At 37.4% G+C, this 16,224-nt stretch overlaps 1 protein-coding gene across 5 annotated transcripts in view; it reads left to right on the top strand.

Annotated features, from left to right (window-relative positions):
- The window catches only part of LOC109713036 (phytanoyl-CoA dioxygenase 1), a 24,049-nt gene continuing 9,349 nt past the window's right edge, over nt 1,525-16,224 (top strand). For 2 of the 5 annotated variants that reach the window (XR_002217035.1, XM_020236963.1), the window contains exons 1-3: nt 1,525-1,739; nt 1,826-1,947; nt 2,790-2,850. Coding sequence is in view for 4 of the 5 variants with exons in the window: in XM_020236963.1 (XP_020092552.1) it covers nt 1,685-1,739; nt 1,826-1,947; nt 2,790-2,850 (238 nt within the window). In the remaining variant the exon portion in view is untranslated. Of the gene's footprint in view, nt 1,750-1,825; nt 1,948-2,789; nt 2,851-16,224 lie in introns of all 5 variants that reach the window. The other 3 variants (XM_020236977.1, XM_020236997.1, XM_020236986.1) reach the window with 3 other exon arrangements.

Genomic DNA, 16,224 nt, shown 5'->3' with positions numbered 1-16,224 from the left:
AGAATTTTCCAGCAAAACTGTCATAAGATTAATTTCTATAATATTTTAGGAATATTTGAAGGATATGTGTAAGAGACTTATTTTATTTTGAACTTTATAGCATGAAGTTTATAGTATGAAGTTTATAATATGAATTTTAGAATTTGATAAAATTCTGAAGTTTCTAGACTATTTATTGAAGAATAGTGTTGTTTTGGGGTTCTAAATATAATTTTTATTTTTTAAAATATTATATTTGGGATTCTATTATTTACCCGCCGTATAGTACGGATTTCTGCACTAGTAAACTATTAAGATAAACAAAAATTGTTCACGAAGAGAGTTATTTGTAACAACTATAAAGGGCAAGGGACATTGTTAAAATTTTTTATGCAAGGGTAATTGAGATATAAGGTAAAGCGTAGATATATAAGCCTAAAATATATAGCCAAATAGTCCAATATTTTTTTTCCTTTTAATGAAAAAAGAACAAAAAAAAAAAAAAGAGAGAAGGAGAAGGAGGATATTGACATCCCCCTTCTCTTCCTCCTTTTCGTCCATTGCTCACATGTCATTGCCATTACAATATCGACCTCTCGACCTTCGTCATTCTTTTGTTAGGGGAAAAACCATTCCAAGATTTTCGCCCTCACGTCTGCATCCTATATCTGCGGCAATAAACAGTAGAGACAGAGAAGAAAGGAGAGAAAGAGGAAGGAAGGTGGTGGTTTAGGAGGAAGAAGAAGAAGGGGACGGGAATTAGATGACAAGAATGGGATAAATAAGTAGAGAGAAAAATAATATTTTATTTAGATTTTAAAAATTTGGGTCAAACTACAAAATCCTCCAAAAATAAATTTTATTTAAAAAAATATAAATCTAATAAATTCTTTATAGAAAATGATAAAAATAATTTTTTAACAAATAATTATTTTCGAGTATATCTTACGCCCTATGTGGTTGGGGAACAAAAGTGGGGATAAGGGGTTATCTCCCTTGTTCTCCAAACACTAATGCCAACCCGCTAAGTGTGGTAACTAGGTGGAGTGGGAACAACTGTTCTCATCCATATGTTTACTTTTAAAATTTAAAGTTTAAAAATTTAATTTTAAATTTTAAATTTTTAAAATTTAAAATTTATAATTTTAAAATTAAAGTTTAAAATTTTAAATTTTAAATTTCAAATTTAAATTTATTTTGATATTTAAAAATTTTAAATTTTAAATTTGATATTTAAAATTTGAGAGTTTAATTTTAAATTTTAATTTCAGATTTTAAAATTTAAAAATTAACATTTTAAATTTAAAAATATAAATATGAATTTAAAAAAATTAAAATCAAATATAAGTACGATGATAATATTATTATTTTCTATTTATAACTATCTATTATTTTTTTTTTATCTTATTTATTTGAACGTTACTTTTTTTATTTTAAAAAATAATTAATTTTCATCCAAATATAAAATTTATCTAATTTTTTACTTATTATATCTCAACTTTATATTTATTCCTGAACTAACGAAGCTTTAGTAGGAAATACTAAACAGCCCTGTGGAGCGGTTACCAAACACCTCCGTCTACGTTCCGTCGCTTCGAAATTCCGCGCGGCGCACGTGGGCAGACGAGAACTCCTCTCCAGTATCATTCGGAGCCGAATCGTCCTCCCTTCCCAAATCCGTCGTAGCGATCCCTTCCTTATCGCCATGGCCGTCGTCGGCAGTTTGAGCGCCGAGCAACTCCGCTCCTTCGAATCCGACGGTGATAATAAGTGAAACCCTAGTTAACCCATCACCCCCCATAAAGCTAGCGTTCGTAAACCCCTAATTGATGCTTTACCTTGCTAGGGTTTCTGGTGCTTGAATCGTTCTCGAGCGAGGAGGAGGTGAAAGAGATGAGGGATCGCATGGCGGAGCTCCTGGACGGCTTCGACGGCGCCTCCTCCAGCGTCTTCTCCACCAAAGATCATGTAACCACTTCATCTCTTATTTTTGAATTGATCAATCGCGTTGGAGATGCTAGGGTTCTTACACCCTCTGTTGAATCCTCCAATCACCGATTTTAGTGAACTCGCAAATCAAAGCTCATTAAAGTCTCCGCTTGGAAACATTAGTGGTGTGATTTGAGTTGATAATGCGATATTTTGGAATGATTCCTATAATTCTGTATGAGGAAACATTGGTGAGTGTATAATTTTAGTTGATTTACTATGGTTTTGCATGATTCTTGTAAATATAAGCAATCCGATGATTTGAGGTTGCATTTTCCATAAAATTGTGTTTCTCGTGCATAATAAAAACTGTCTATCCAACAATACCTTTTCAATTTCTTTAGAAAGGCCATATGATTAAGAACAAACATGAAATTTAAATAATGGAATGCAACCAAATTCCATTCGTTCTAAACAAAAGAATTCAGGTTCAAAATCAATTTACTTGAATTCAGGAAATTGCAAATCAATTTAATTCTATGATGATTTGATACCAAACAGTGTTTAAGTGTAAGCATATCAGTTGGTTTGAGGTTGACATATTTCCCCTGTAAGAAAAATAAATACTAAAAGCCCTTTCTAATTTCTTTATGTTATGTGCCACGTGATTTGGGATTAAAAAAAAACGTGAACAATTAACTTCAATTCGAGGTAATTCATCCCAAAGAAAAGAATTCAGGTTCGAAGTCCAATCACTTGAATTCACATAATTGCAGATCACTTCAATCCTTGATTTAATAAATTCAAATTTATTTTTATTTATAAACTCAAATATTTTTTTTCCTTTTTTTCACTCTTCCATTTCTTACCCCTAATTGCAGAAACAGTTGAAGGATGATTACTTCTTGGATAGTGCAGAAAATATCTCGTTCTTCTTCGAAGGTGGGCAATTTTTAACAATTTGGCTTTCATTATCCTAACATTATTGGTGTTTCTACTTTCTTACTTTTTAGTCAATGGAAATTTGGGGATTTTTGAGATTGCTTTCCGTATTTTTCTGTGAAATTGATTTGTTCCTTAGATTAGGTTTTACTTTTTTTCTAAATTGATATGCCCCTTTTGGGGACAAAGCAGCTTATGAAATTGATTTGTCCCTTCTCATCTCTCTCTCGGTCTCTTTCTCTGTCTCCCTCTGTATTTTATGACTCTCTCAAAGGCTCAATCCCCTCAAAGCAATCGTTTTTCTGTATCGATGTGGTAGAGCCATATCATTTGGTATCAAAACCTTGTATTGTCTTGTCTCAAACACAAAAAGAATTTATGGAAGAAAGAGCATTTGTAAGAAAAGAGAAGATGAATGCTCAATTCTCCAATGTCGACACCCGACTTGATAAATTAGAGACCGAATTGAGGATCATTAGCGACTCAATCAAGGAACTTAAAAATTTGATCATCGCTACGAAGACAAAGATGGGTGTGCGACCACACGTTTTGTCTAAAGATATATCCTCTTGAGTTTCGATAAAAGTTGGCCTTTGCTCCCAACTAGTCAACCACCGTGTCACGCCCCGGGACTCAGTGGAAGCCCGCCCGGCACGTGCCTAGACCCGCCATATGCCTAAAACCAGTGTTTTAAAAAGCCCAAGGCGCATCAAGGCGCAAAGGCTGTTAGAGCCTAGGCGCAAGGCGCAAGGCGCGCGCCTGAGAGAGGTGAGGCGCACACTTGAAATAAACAAATATATGATTATAATAATGCTAAAAACAAAATAACACATGCAAAAAGAACTAAAGTAGAGAACAACATACCTTTTCATCTTTAAATAAAGGCAAGTATGAAGCTAACTAGTAATGCCAAACTAATAGTACGTCAAAAACATACCAATTATAAGCATAAGATCATCAAAAAGTAGGCAAGTAGTAATGTAGCATGCATAAAAAGTTAATAACTTAAGTTTTAAGCGAAAGAACATCAAAAAGGCATCATAGAGAAACTAAGTATTCAAGGTCAAGGTTTGGAGCAATCGAGCCAAAATGGGTCACACGGTCACACTAAAAATATTAATTAGTTTTCATTCATCAATCATCATGTCCACCACTTGACGAAGAATACTCTTCTTCTTCGTCAGATTTGTCATTTCCAATGTCTTCCTCTTCTTCTTCATCTTCTGTTTCGAGAGCATCATCAAAATCAGGCTCTTCATCATCTATGAAGGTAGTAACATTCCGAGTGTGAGAAGATGAAGCTTTTGTCTTTCCTTTACCAATGCACTTGGTGGAAGTTGTGGAACTGTGTGATCTAGTACGGTGTGAAGGTTCATCCACCCCTGCTGCTTTTGCCACAATACTCCATGTCAAAGAGTCATCTTCCCAAACATGATCATCATCTTCCCTCTCATCATCATTGTCTTCATCCATTTTTCCAATCAACCATTCATTGCTATCATCAATTTCACTCATTGAGATAGGGTCGATGGTGTCACGCAATTTATACCGCCGCTTCAATGCTCTATTATACCTTACATACACCAAATCATTTAAGCATTTTTGTGTGAGCCTATTTCTTTTCTTGCTATGAAGCTGCAAAATAAACAAACAACCTTATTGAAATAAAAAAAATATAAAGTTTTAAGTATTAAATAAGATGATTTGATCTTGCAACTTACATGTTCAAAAACACTCCAATTTCGCTCACAACCGGAAGCACTACAAGTGAGACTAAGAACCCTAATTGCAAATTTTTGCAAGTCCGTGTTGATGATCCAAACAATTTCCACCACTCCCCTGTTCATTCAAATATTCTATTAATAAAAATGTATATAAATGACTTCATTTTTTTTCTTATCTACTTACAACTTATAAGAAATAACTACTAAAAGTTTAAAATGTATACGGTATAAATTTTGCTAGATAAGAAAAAAAAATTAGTATACCTGGTGACTTTGTATTCCTTTGTCGAATTGCCATATTAGTTCCAAAAAGTCCATGTGCTTCACGATACACACTTAGTTGATCGCATATTTTATCTTGTTCTTGAGCACTTGGAATCAATTTTTGCAAAGCTTTATATAAACCCGTCATAATCTCTTCATCTCTAAGGATTTCTGAATTTGAATAAAAGAATTCAGGATTCAAGAAATGGCCAGCAGCATGTAAAGGGCGATGAAGTTGGCATTCCCATCTTTTATCAATAATATTGAATATATCACTGTATTTCTCCTCTCTCTCTTTAAAAGACCTTGCAATTGCTTCTTTTGCTCTATCCATTGCCTCATAAATGTAACCCATTGCCGGCCTTTTCTCACCATCAACAAGCCGAAGTACACGAACGAGAGGACCAAAAATTTTAAGAATAAAAATAACACTAGTCCAAAATGTAGGCATCATTACAATGGTAGCCGCCCCTTTGCCCGCTTGTTCCTTTGCCCATTTACTCTTGGTCCAATCATCCGATGTGAACATTTTTCTCAAGTTGCTCTTTTGCTTATGTAGTCGTTGAAGGGTAAGAAAGGCGGTTGCGAATCTTGTAATGCCAGGCCTAAGCAACTCTCTTTGGCTGTGAAACGTCTCATCATGTTTACTACGCCGGTGCGGGTATAAATATAACTATTCAATGTCGTTGCTCTTTTCAATGTTCTATGCACCTCGGGCATTTTCCCAATGTCCTCAAGTATTAAATCAATGCAATGGGCGGCACAAGGTGACCAATACAAATGTGGTCGCTTTGCTTCTAACAATTTTCCTATTAAAAATTCACATATATTTCAAGTTAAACAAATATTCCACCAAATAATATAAAATTACGTATCAAATAATGTAAAAAATTTGTAGGATTTCTTACCGGCTAAGACATTATTTGATGCACTATCGGTCACAATTTGAATGACATTGACCTCCCCAATACGTTCTACCATACTATCCAATAACTTAAACATCTCTTCGCCAGTTTTCGTGTAATTGGAGGCATCAATAGATTCAATGAACACAGTGCCCATCGGAGAATTTACAAGAAAGTTTATAAGAGTCCTTTCCCTCCTGTCCTTCCATCCATCGCACATTATAGTACATCCAGTCTTTGCCCATTCCTGCATATGGCAGTTCAGTGAATTCTTCGTTTCTTGAACCTCTTTTTGAAGAAAAGGAACCCGTAATTCATACATAGAAGGTGGTTTCATGCCAGGGCCGAATCGCCCAATGGACTCGATTGCCACAGTAAAGCTATCATAAGTAGCAGCATTGAAAGGTACTCCAGCATCATAAAACCATTTTGCTAGATCTCTGCAAGCCTTTTCTCTCAACTCCTTTCTACAAACTTCGTTGATAGTAGTTTGCTTCATTTTTCCATCATTTTTATTTTGATCTACCTTCTTCGCATTAGAATTGAAATACAAATCCAATGGTCCTTTTTGTCTTGGTTTTTTTTTTGCACTTTTACTACTACCAACGCTACAGCCGCTACTTTTGCTTTGCATTCTTTTTCCTTCAGAGTTCAATTCCTCAACATCATTTTCCTCGTCATCGTCATTTAAGTTATCTATATCTTCAAAGTCAGGTATGAAATCATTTTGCTCCTTCTCTGATATTTTTTTAACCATAAAGTCTTTGATTTCCTCCCTCACATGTGGTGGACATCTGGAGCACGCTTTTGCATTTCGAAAGCCTCCAACAATATGCTGTTTTGCTCGGTAAATTCCTCCTTTTGTTACTTTTTGACAAAAATTACATATAAGATCATTTTTATTTTTTTGATCTACTAAATGTACATACTTCCATGCAGGGTCTCTTTTGGATGCTTCGGAATCCATTCAAGAAATTCAACAGCAAGTTGGCACTCTACAAATATGGAAAAGAAAACAGAGTCTTTACTGTTTTTTTTAAAAAAACAAAAAACAGAGTGTTTTCTGTTAAAAAAAAAGGGAAAAAAATAGAAAAAACAGAGTCTTTACTGTTTAAAAAAAAAAAACAGAAAACAGTTTACAAAAAAAAATAGAGAAAGCCAAGTGTTTATTGTTTATACAAAAAAGAAAAAAAAAAAAGAAAACAGAGAGAGAGAGTGTGTGTATTCACTATTTAAAAAAAAAACAGAGAAAGCCCCTCGATTTCGATCAAATAAGGAGCGAAGTCGAGTTCGCGAAACTCATAAACTCTTTATTCTTCAGTTTTTCGCTTCCAAACAGAGCAAGTAGGCTCCTAAACTTTTAATTTTGACAATTATATCTCCTAAAACTTTTTAAATGGTTCGATAAGTTCTTCTTTTCAAGATAAATTATTAAACTCATTCTCGATCAATGTCTTGTATCTGATCTTATGAAAGCTCCATAACAACTTAAAACATATCTTTACTGTTTAAAAACAAAAAAAACAGAAAACAGTTTACAAAAAAAAAAATAGAGAAAGCCAAGTGTTGCTGTTTATGCAAAAAAGAAAAAAAAAAGAAAACAGAGAGAGAGTGTATCTACTATTTAAAAAAAAACAGAGAAAGCCCTTTCTCTGTTTAGTGTTTACAAGAAAAAAATAAAAAAAAACGTGAGGTAGAGACTGTAGAGAGAGAGAGGAAGAGAAATTAAAAACCAATGTGAGAGGGGAAGAGATCGCACCTCGCCCAGGCTTGCTCGGGGTTGAACCTCAGAGAGTGAGCGAGAAAGAGAGAGAGAGAGAGGTGATGCTTGGGCCGCTTGGCTGCTTGCTCGAGCCGTGGAGAGCCAACGAGAAGGAGAGAGCCGTGGAGAGCCAGCGAGAAGGAGAGAGAGCGAAAATGGCGGATGGTTGCTCGAGCGGAGGACTCAGGAGAGAGAGCGGAGGACTTAGGGCTTCTCTTTTTTCTTTTTCTTTTTTTTTTTACACTTAACGGGTAATTGGATGTTGGATCCAAAGTCCAACCCAACAGCTTTTTTTTTTTTTTTTTTTTTGTTTGCATCGGGCGCGCCTTGCGCCTCAGTAAAGGCGCGCGCCTGGGCGCAAGAGGCGCGCGCCTGGGCGAGGTCGCCCGCCTAGGAGCTGCCTAGGCGCGCGCGATCTCGCCTAGCGCCTAGGCGCCGAGGCGCGCGCCCGAGGCGCGCCTTTTAAATCACTGCCTAAAACATATAAGGCGTCTAAAACAAAACGATAAAATAGAGCAAATAAAGGAAATTTAGAGATATCAGAGCATTATACAACATCTAGCATCTAAAGCAGTGTGAAGAGTAGAGAGCTAAAATCACTAAATAAACCAAAAGTAAATACAATAGGAATCCTAATACAAAAGCTAAACAAGTACATAGGTGGTCTCTCTATACATGGTACTCAAAATCTCTCTCTCTCTAATACAACAAAAGAAAGAGTAACCACCTAAGCTCAAAAGCAGCTCCTCTCTATCTAGCTAGGCGACACCCTTGCCGCGATCCCGTGCCTCCGCCGGTGCCGAGGCTCTGAAAAGGAAGCATAGAAACAGGGGCGTGAGAACTATTAAATAATAGTTTCCAGTGGGCAATTACTGACTTCAGTGAAATGCGCCACTAGGCCCAAAAGCTACAAAACGGGGTCAGTAAAAAAGTATAGACAAAAGCGATAAGTACAACGAGTAAATAAACAAGAATGCTTGCTACCACAAGATATCTCTACTTAGCATGACTTTGCTCAAGTAACAAAAGGCTACACTAGCATGAATGTACCAAAGTATCACTAGTATGATGTCCACGAGCTAAATAGTAAAGATGTCATTATTTACTATTCTAGTCAATGTCCACATGGTATAATAAATGCTAAAAGTCAAATCTGAAGAGACCCGCCCGAAGGCTGTCTAGCTCTGAGACCCACCCGTAGGCTGTCTGGCCGGTGCCGAGCCTAATGGCCCCGTGGTAGTCAACATCTCCACTCTAGGGATGAGCATAGCCCACGGCAATCCACTTCGGCGCCCAATCCCGCACGGCGAATATGTATCGCAATGGCTATCTCCGGAGTGCCGGCTTGTAGGGAGCGACCCTCACAAGCATGTGCGAATGAGCACAATGGCAAGTAACGCAAGATCCGTCCAAGTATCAAGTCCTCATGTCTAAAAACATGGAATGTATATCGAATGTCACAATGGCTTATCTCTAGGTCATCATGTCTAAAGTATAGAAAGTAGTAGATGTCCATGGCCTATCACTAAGTCTCAATACAATAGTCTCATAGTTTGCTAGTCCAAGTGCCCCTTTATGACACTTTCATTCACTAAGTCCAAGCTTAAACCAAATGTTCATAAATGCATAGTTGAGCTACTTTAAACATATGAGACATGTTTCCAAACGGCTAGTGCGAACACTACTCATATGCATTTAACAATACCCAGAATGCTCTACTATATAGAGTGAAGATTATCTTGCACATAACACATGCATTTTAAGTGTTCTAAAATTCACATAAATTTCATTTAGCATAGAGTTGCATTTAAAAATGACGTTACGACGAGTATAGAAAGCATGGGGGCCATTTCGCCCCGTTTTTATGAAGCCAAACCCACCACAACTCTTGCAACTTTTCATAAGTTCTGACGAAGATGCCCACTAGTCTCCTAGCACCCTAAAGATGTAGGAACAAGAGTCAAACGGACCTTACGATCAACCCTAAGCTCAATCAATAAGCAACATAGGCTAAGGTGGAGAAAAACTCACCTAGGTGAAGAAATCCTCAGACAAAACTCAAATAGACGCCAAATCCCTTCCAAAGCAACCTAATCCAGGGTTCTAAACCCATCAATAGAGCTCTAAAAGCCACAAATCCAAAACCCCCAAAAATAAACCCTAATTCCACAATCTAGGGTTTCATCTAGTAAAATCTAGAAAACTTGTATTAAATGGAGAATACAAGCTACCAACCTCAAGAGAAGCTCCAACCCAAGCTCTAAACTAAGTAGGGTTGAAGTTTGATCCTCCACGAAGCTTCAACCACGAGCTCCAAGCCACCAATGTTGAGATGAGAGGCAGGGAATGATGCTCCAAAGCCTCCAAGTAAGCTCCTCTCCTTCTCCTTCTTCTTCCTCTTCCTCTTTTTCTCCTTCTCTTTCTTTCTCTAGAGTGAGTGTGAAGGGGAGAAATAAGAGTGAGAGCAAGAGAAAAGACCATATAAGCCTCCTATGGTAACAAAATCCACTTAGGTCCCTCAACTGTGCAATCTGTGCACTGCTCGGTCTGGGCAGTTTTCGTGCTGGGGGACCGGTCTCCCCGACACCTGGGACTGGTCTCCCCGACACCTGGGACCGGTCTCTCAGCCTGTCCCGCAAAACCAACGTTCGGGAACCGGTCTCTCGGGCCAGGGGACCGGTTGCCTTGGCAAACAGCCGCAACCACGCAACAGGGGACCGGTTGCCTTGGCAAACAGCCGCAACCACGCAACAGGGGACCGGTCTCTCCCCGCCAGGGGCCGGTCCCCGAGAGTAAAAACTCTCAGGTCAAAGCCAAAATCCAGGATTTTGAACCTTTTAGGTCAGAACACCGTCTACGACCCTCCACCAAGTGTGGAAAAGCTCGGTACCCAACCAAACACTCGAACCTTGCAATTTGCAAAGGTCCAGTGTGTTACACCATAAAAAAGGTCATTGATCACTTCTATAGTGTTGGAAAAATCTTTCTATTCTTTTATTAAAATATATCCTTTTTTGAAATATTTTGAAGCGCAAAGTTTAAACAAGTATTTTGAAATGAATGCAAGAATTGATAACAAAATGTTATAAAGATGATGAGGCCTATGAGTCGAGGCATGTTAGGCACTGTCCTAGAAGCGAGATTGCACCTCCACGTGTGACACTCCAACAATCACTCTAGTAATATAATGACCACGATCTATACCGTCGGCATGTCTCCAGGATAGTGCAATTCGAATCACTTCGACTTTTAGAGATCCAACAAGTAAAGGAAGAAGATGTGCAAAGTTCAGAGAACTAGTACAAGAAGAAGAAAAAGAAGCAAAATAGTAGCAACCCCAAAAACCTCTACTTAACCTCTTCTGCATCCTCTCCTATATACAAATAGGAGCCAATGAAAATTGCCGCCGTATGCAGCCAATGGGAGGTAGGGTCCAACGGCTCTCTAGAGCAGTCTCGGGTGAGCCGTCACACCTTACCAAGGTGCGGCTTTCGGGTTAACCGTTTAACATTACTGAGTTGTGTCTCTCGGGTTAGCCGTTAGACCTTACCGAGGTGAGGAACCCAGGTAAACCAAAAAATAAAAATAAAAGATAAGGCGAACCGAACCACGAAGCCAAGGTTGCGTCGCCCGACCTGGCCCACCTCGTGCTCGTGTCGTGTGTGCGTGCGTGTGTTTTGTGGATGGCACCACTTATTATCGCCCAAGCAAACTAGCTTGAAAATGGAGTATAAAAGTATAACTACATGTCATGAGTTTTTAATATGGGACTAAACTCACATATAGTAAGTTATGCAATGGCTCCCAGGCTAAGCCTATTTGACTTTGGGCCACCCAAGAGGGAAAATGAAGTTTTAAATCACTTAAATTAAATAAATACTAACATATAGAGAATCCTATGATGGTGCAAGCTTGCATCACACCCTTTTGGAGTTTTCTCGATTTGATGGAGAGGATTTGATAGCAAATGCAATAGTATTCACATTTAACCAAATACTAGAAGCCAAAAAGGTTTTGCTCATCTTACCACACGGAGAAAGAAGCTTTACAATGGTTTCAATGGCTCAAGAAAAGCCCCTCTGTATACGTCTTGTCTCAACTATATATACGAAGATTATACAGGTAAGTAAATCTAAATTACAGCAAGGCCTGAGCCCAATTCGAGATGCTTCTCAACCAAACTATAGAGTTAAATGAAGATTTTTTTTGTTAGTTTGTTAGCGGCTTGCGAGAAGATTTGAAACATGATGTCTGTTTATCCTATTTCTATGTCAGCATCATTGGTCTTGCTTGTCTAGAGGAGTAGAAATTGATAGCTTAGCATCAGATTATGAAACCTTCTCTCTTGTTTGCTTTCACAACATCAACCTCTAAGAAGATGCTTCTACCTATTAAACACCTTACATCGACTGAAACTGAAACAAAAGCAATAAGTGATTGGGACCTTTCCTACAACTATGATGACAAATATGGTTCTGAACACCGATGTAAGGTGAAACAACTATTCTTGATTGCGGCATATCTAATGAGAATATAGAAGATAATCTAAATGGAACAAATAAAAGAGCTTTGGAAGAATTTTCTCCAGAAATTTCTATCCACGTCATTACTGGATCTTTATTGTTTGAAACAATGCAAGTGAAGGGATTGATCAAGCAGCAATCAATCACAATTCTTATAGATTCAGAGAGCACCCATAATTTTAGTTATACTTTTTTAGCGAAAAAGATGCAGTTTTGAATAAGTGAAGAAAATATCATTGATGTGACGGTGGCTAATGGGGACTAAAATATCAATAAGTGGCAAATGTTCCAACCTATCTATTACTACAGAAACTTATCAACTTAAGACAGATCTCTATTTCCTTCATTAGTGGGCTATGATGTGGTAGTTTGATATCAATGGGTTCGAACCCTTTGACCTATTATTGAGGACTGCTCAAGGATGTATGTGCAGTTTACAATTCAAGGGCAGTAGGACGCACCTAAGGGGTTAAAAATATTGCTTTCGCAAATAAGAAATAGCTGCTTAAGCAATAAGATTGAATCCGGTGGGTAAAAGCTTCAAGAGCATGCTGTGGATTTTCCTCCTTGAGGACAAAGCTGTTTTCGAGAGTGGCTGAATGATATATTCCTAAGATTTAGCTTTTTTTTTAATTACAAAAAGTCATATTGTCATTATATAATAGTTTCTTTATTTCCAATAAATTAGAAATAGGGTTTAGGGCATGTAAAGATGTATTTTTAGGGTTTGAGAAACACTGAAGAACTAGTCATCTTTTGTTCTATCTTTTTTCTCCTCTCTCTCTCTCTCTCTCTCTATATATATATATATATATATATATAAAGCAGGACTGCTGTGCTCTTAGGAGCACGGAGGCCTTCATGTTTCTGAGCCGTTTTCGATGATGGAATTTTTGAATCGACGATCGGCTCCGTTAGACTTGATCTAGCATATTTAAAGTTTATAGAAAATAATTTTTGCGGTTTTTTGATATCATTTACCTAACAATCGAAATGATTAACATCAATGGCTGAAAATAAAAATTCTATAAAAAGTGGTGATATAGTACTAAAATTTTCGATCAGAAATATTGATCTTGTTGTAGATAGTATAAAGAATTTTGTATCAAAATTTCAACTGATTTGAATATTTTTACACCGTTAAACTTAAAAACGGCAGACATCAACCATTAAAAATTACTGATTTTGAACCCTTTCGATCACAACGTAAATGATATCGAAAAATTATTTTCTAGAAACTTCAAATACGCTAGATCAAGTCTAACAGAGCTGATCATCGATACAGAAATTCCATCATCGAAAATGGCTCAAGAGCATGGAGGCCTCCAAGCTCCTAAGAGCACAGCAGTCCTGCTCTCTCTCTCTCTCTCTCTCTCTCTCTATATATATATATATATATATATATATATATATATATAGAAGGTTCGATCCCGTTGAAGCGGTAGTTTGTGCCTATCGATGTGGTAGAACCATATAAAAAAATGTTACTCTTTGATTATTTTATTGTTAAGTACTTACTGAATTTTACCCTAATACTTTCTATGGAAGGAGATTTTGAGGATCAAAATGGCAACCTAAGAGGGGGGTGAATTAGGTTTCTAAAATAAAAAGCTAAATAATCAAGCAATTTAAAAACCCAAAACAAATAATAAAGTGAGGAGTTTAAAGAAATGCAGACTCAAAAAGCACACAATCGATTTGTTTCGAGGTTTGGCACTTGGCCTACGTCCCCGCCAACTTCTCAACACAAGAGAACGTTGGATCTCCACTAGATGATGCTTTTGCGTGCAAGCACCAAGCCTTCACACCAACACCTTCTTCTTTTCAAGCTCCAAGACTTTTCTTTTCTCTCTTTTATAAGATTATATCTTGCTTCAAATTGCACTCAAGTTTAGAGAGATAATTGAGAGCTAAGAGTATTAGAAACACTGAAATTTTTAAGCTCAAAAGGACTTTCAAATTGCTGCTGAGAAAGGCCTCAAAACCATTTATTTATAGCCTCATCCAGCTCCAGGCCGTTGCATTTTTGGGCGCCCTAAACATGATTTCGGGCGCCTAGAAGTTGTGCACACGCACTGCACTTCCAGCTGTTTGTCAGACAACGTGCGCCGCTTTTCCAGATTCGTACATTTGGGCCTCTAGAAGTTGTGGGCGCCCAGATCACGCGCGACAGCTTTTCTGACATACCCAGACCACATGCGCCGCTTTCTCTGAGCGAGAACTTTTGGGCTTTCAGAAGTTGTGGGCGCCCAAATTTCCACGCACGTGCGCAGCCTGCACAGCGCCGCGTCAAAACTTTTCGGGCCGATCAGTCGTATTGTCCGGAATACGCAACTTGTCAAGTCAAACAAATCGGTCGCCCTAAACAGACATTCGGGTGCCCAGATTAGGTGAAGAAATTTCTGGACCACCCGAACAGCAAACAGGCAGGATCCAAAAACACATGAGATTCTGATCCACTTTAGGGCGCCCAGAACAGAGTCCAAAACAGTAACTTTGATAGAAAACGATTTTAAGCAAATTTTGAATATTATAAAATCCTATGCACCTTATAGAAGGAGATAAAAATCACTTATCACAAGTTTGATTAAATAGAGATTTGTTCAAGTGAGCTATAAAGTGATAAGAAGAAAAAGTCAATCTTAGCTCAAAATTTCTCACTTTAATTTTAAAGCATAATGTTAATCAAATTAAGGAATACAGAGAGTGAGTTTGTCTATTTGACAAAGGAAGCAAGCATAGCTTCAAGTGGTGAAGCTTGGTGCTAGAAGATTGTCCATTTTGAGTCCTTTTGAAGATAGAGAGGTCTAAAACACAAAACTCAAGATAAAAGATTAGTCTAATAATCGTAATTATTTGTTATCATCAAAATCTAATGAAAGATTAGGGCCACTAAGCCAACAGATTTAGTCCTACTAAATTATAAAGTTAACATAGTAAGATTCACAACGAACCCACACGTGTGTTGTGGTTGTTTGATTGAGGTACTTTCGAAAACTAATCCACTAATATTAGTAACTTGTTTGGCCTAAATAATCTAACAAAATGTTTCGCGTCCAAGTTATCAAAACTATTTTGTACTTACTATATACTGGAGTATAGTCGCTACTCTCTCTGGCTTGGAACTAAATGTTGAAGGCAGAGACTGAGATAAATAGTACGGGTTATTTTTTGTCACCTCTTTATTAATTTGAACCTTGGAAGAACTTTTATGTCACGTTTAGTTTATGGATATTCAAATTTATTAATTCATTCAAATTTATTAACTCTGCTTAGTCGTCAGCATTATGGATCCCTTATTTGCACCTTCCCCTGCATATTCTTGTCTCGGATTCGGATATGCAACCACTGATTTTTGGATAGTTGATTAAATTGTACCACTATACAATGCAATGGCCAATGGACTAGTATTCTAGCTATAAGAATCTTGAATATTTATTGGCAAGATTTGAAGCTCATATAAAGTTGAAGCATCTATACATATGGTTTAACTTGTAAGTATCTTATGGGTTATTTTTCTTGGCCTGCAAGTGGTTCTTGACCAAATAAGAAAATCTATTTTCAGGATGTAGTTCAATCTAATGCAACTTGAGGATATGCTTCCATTTAGCTTGCTTTTGTACGTTGCTTTCTTGGCTTCTGATGGTTTCCCTTTAATGGAAAGTTCTCAAATAATACTTTTATGTTGGTTTGATGGAGAGGCTACTTTTATGTTTGTCATAATGAGAGAAACTAAGCGAGAAAAGTATATTGTGCTGAACTTTGGCAGAAGAAGCCTGCTTGATTGGAACTCGTGGGTTTCTTAAATCAAAAGTAGATTGTTAGACCAGTCAACTGTAATATGGATTTGGACAATTGAACCTTTATAGGCACAGGTATAGAGTTAGTTCATGTTGACTTCCTCTCCCTTCTTTTGAATAGTTCTTGTCCCTAAGGTAAGATCCTTCAACACTAGGACGTGGTCTCGTAAGCTATATCTTGCGAGCATGCCTTGCATTTACTACGTACATCTGCATTCCATTATAGCACAATTTGTATGTTCCTGCTTATGTTTGTGTTTAACAGACGGTATCTATTGCATTTGGAGTCGTTCTGTGAATGCTTTATCCTTGTCGCTAGTAATGAGCAAAAGAAGTAGGCTTTGCTGCTTGTACTCATTATTTGAAAGTCTTAACAAGATCTTCAGTGTAGAGAGC

Source organism: Ananas comosus, linkage group 1 (assembly GCF_001540865.1).
Source record: "Ananas comosus cultivar F153 linkage group 1, ASM154086v1, whole genome shotgun sequence".
Taxonomy (NCBI): Eukaryota; Viridiplantae; Streptophyta; class Magnoliopsida; order Poales; family Bromeliaceae; genus Ananas; species Ananas comosus.
Note: the sequence above shows the minus strand (reverse complement) of the source record. Positions and strands in the feature narration are given on the sequence as shown.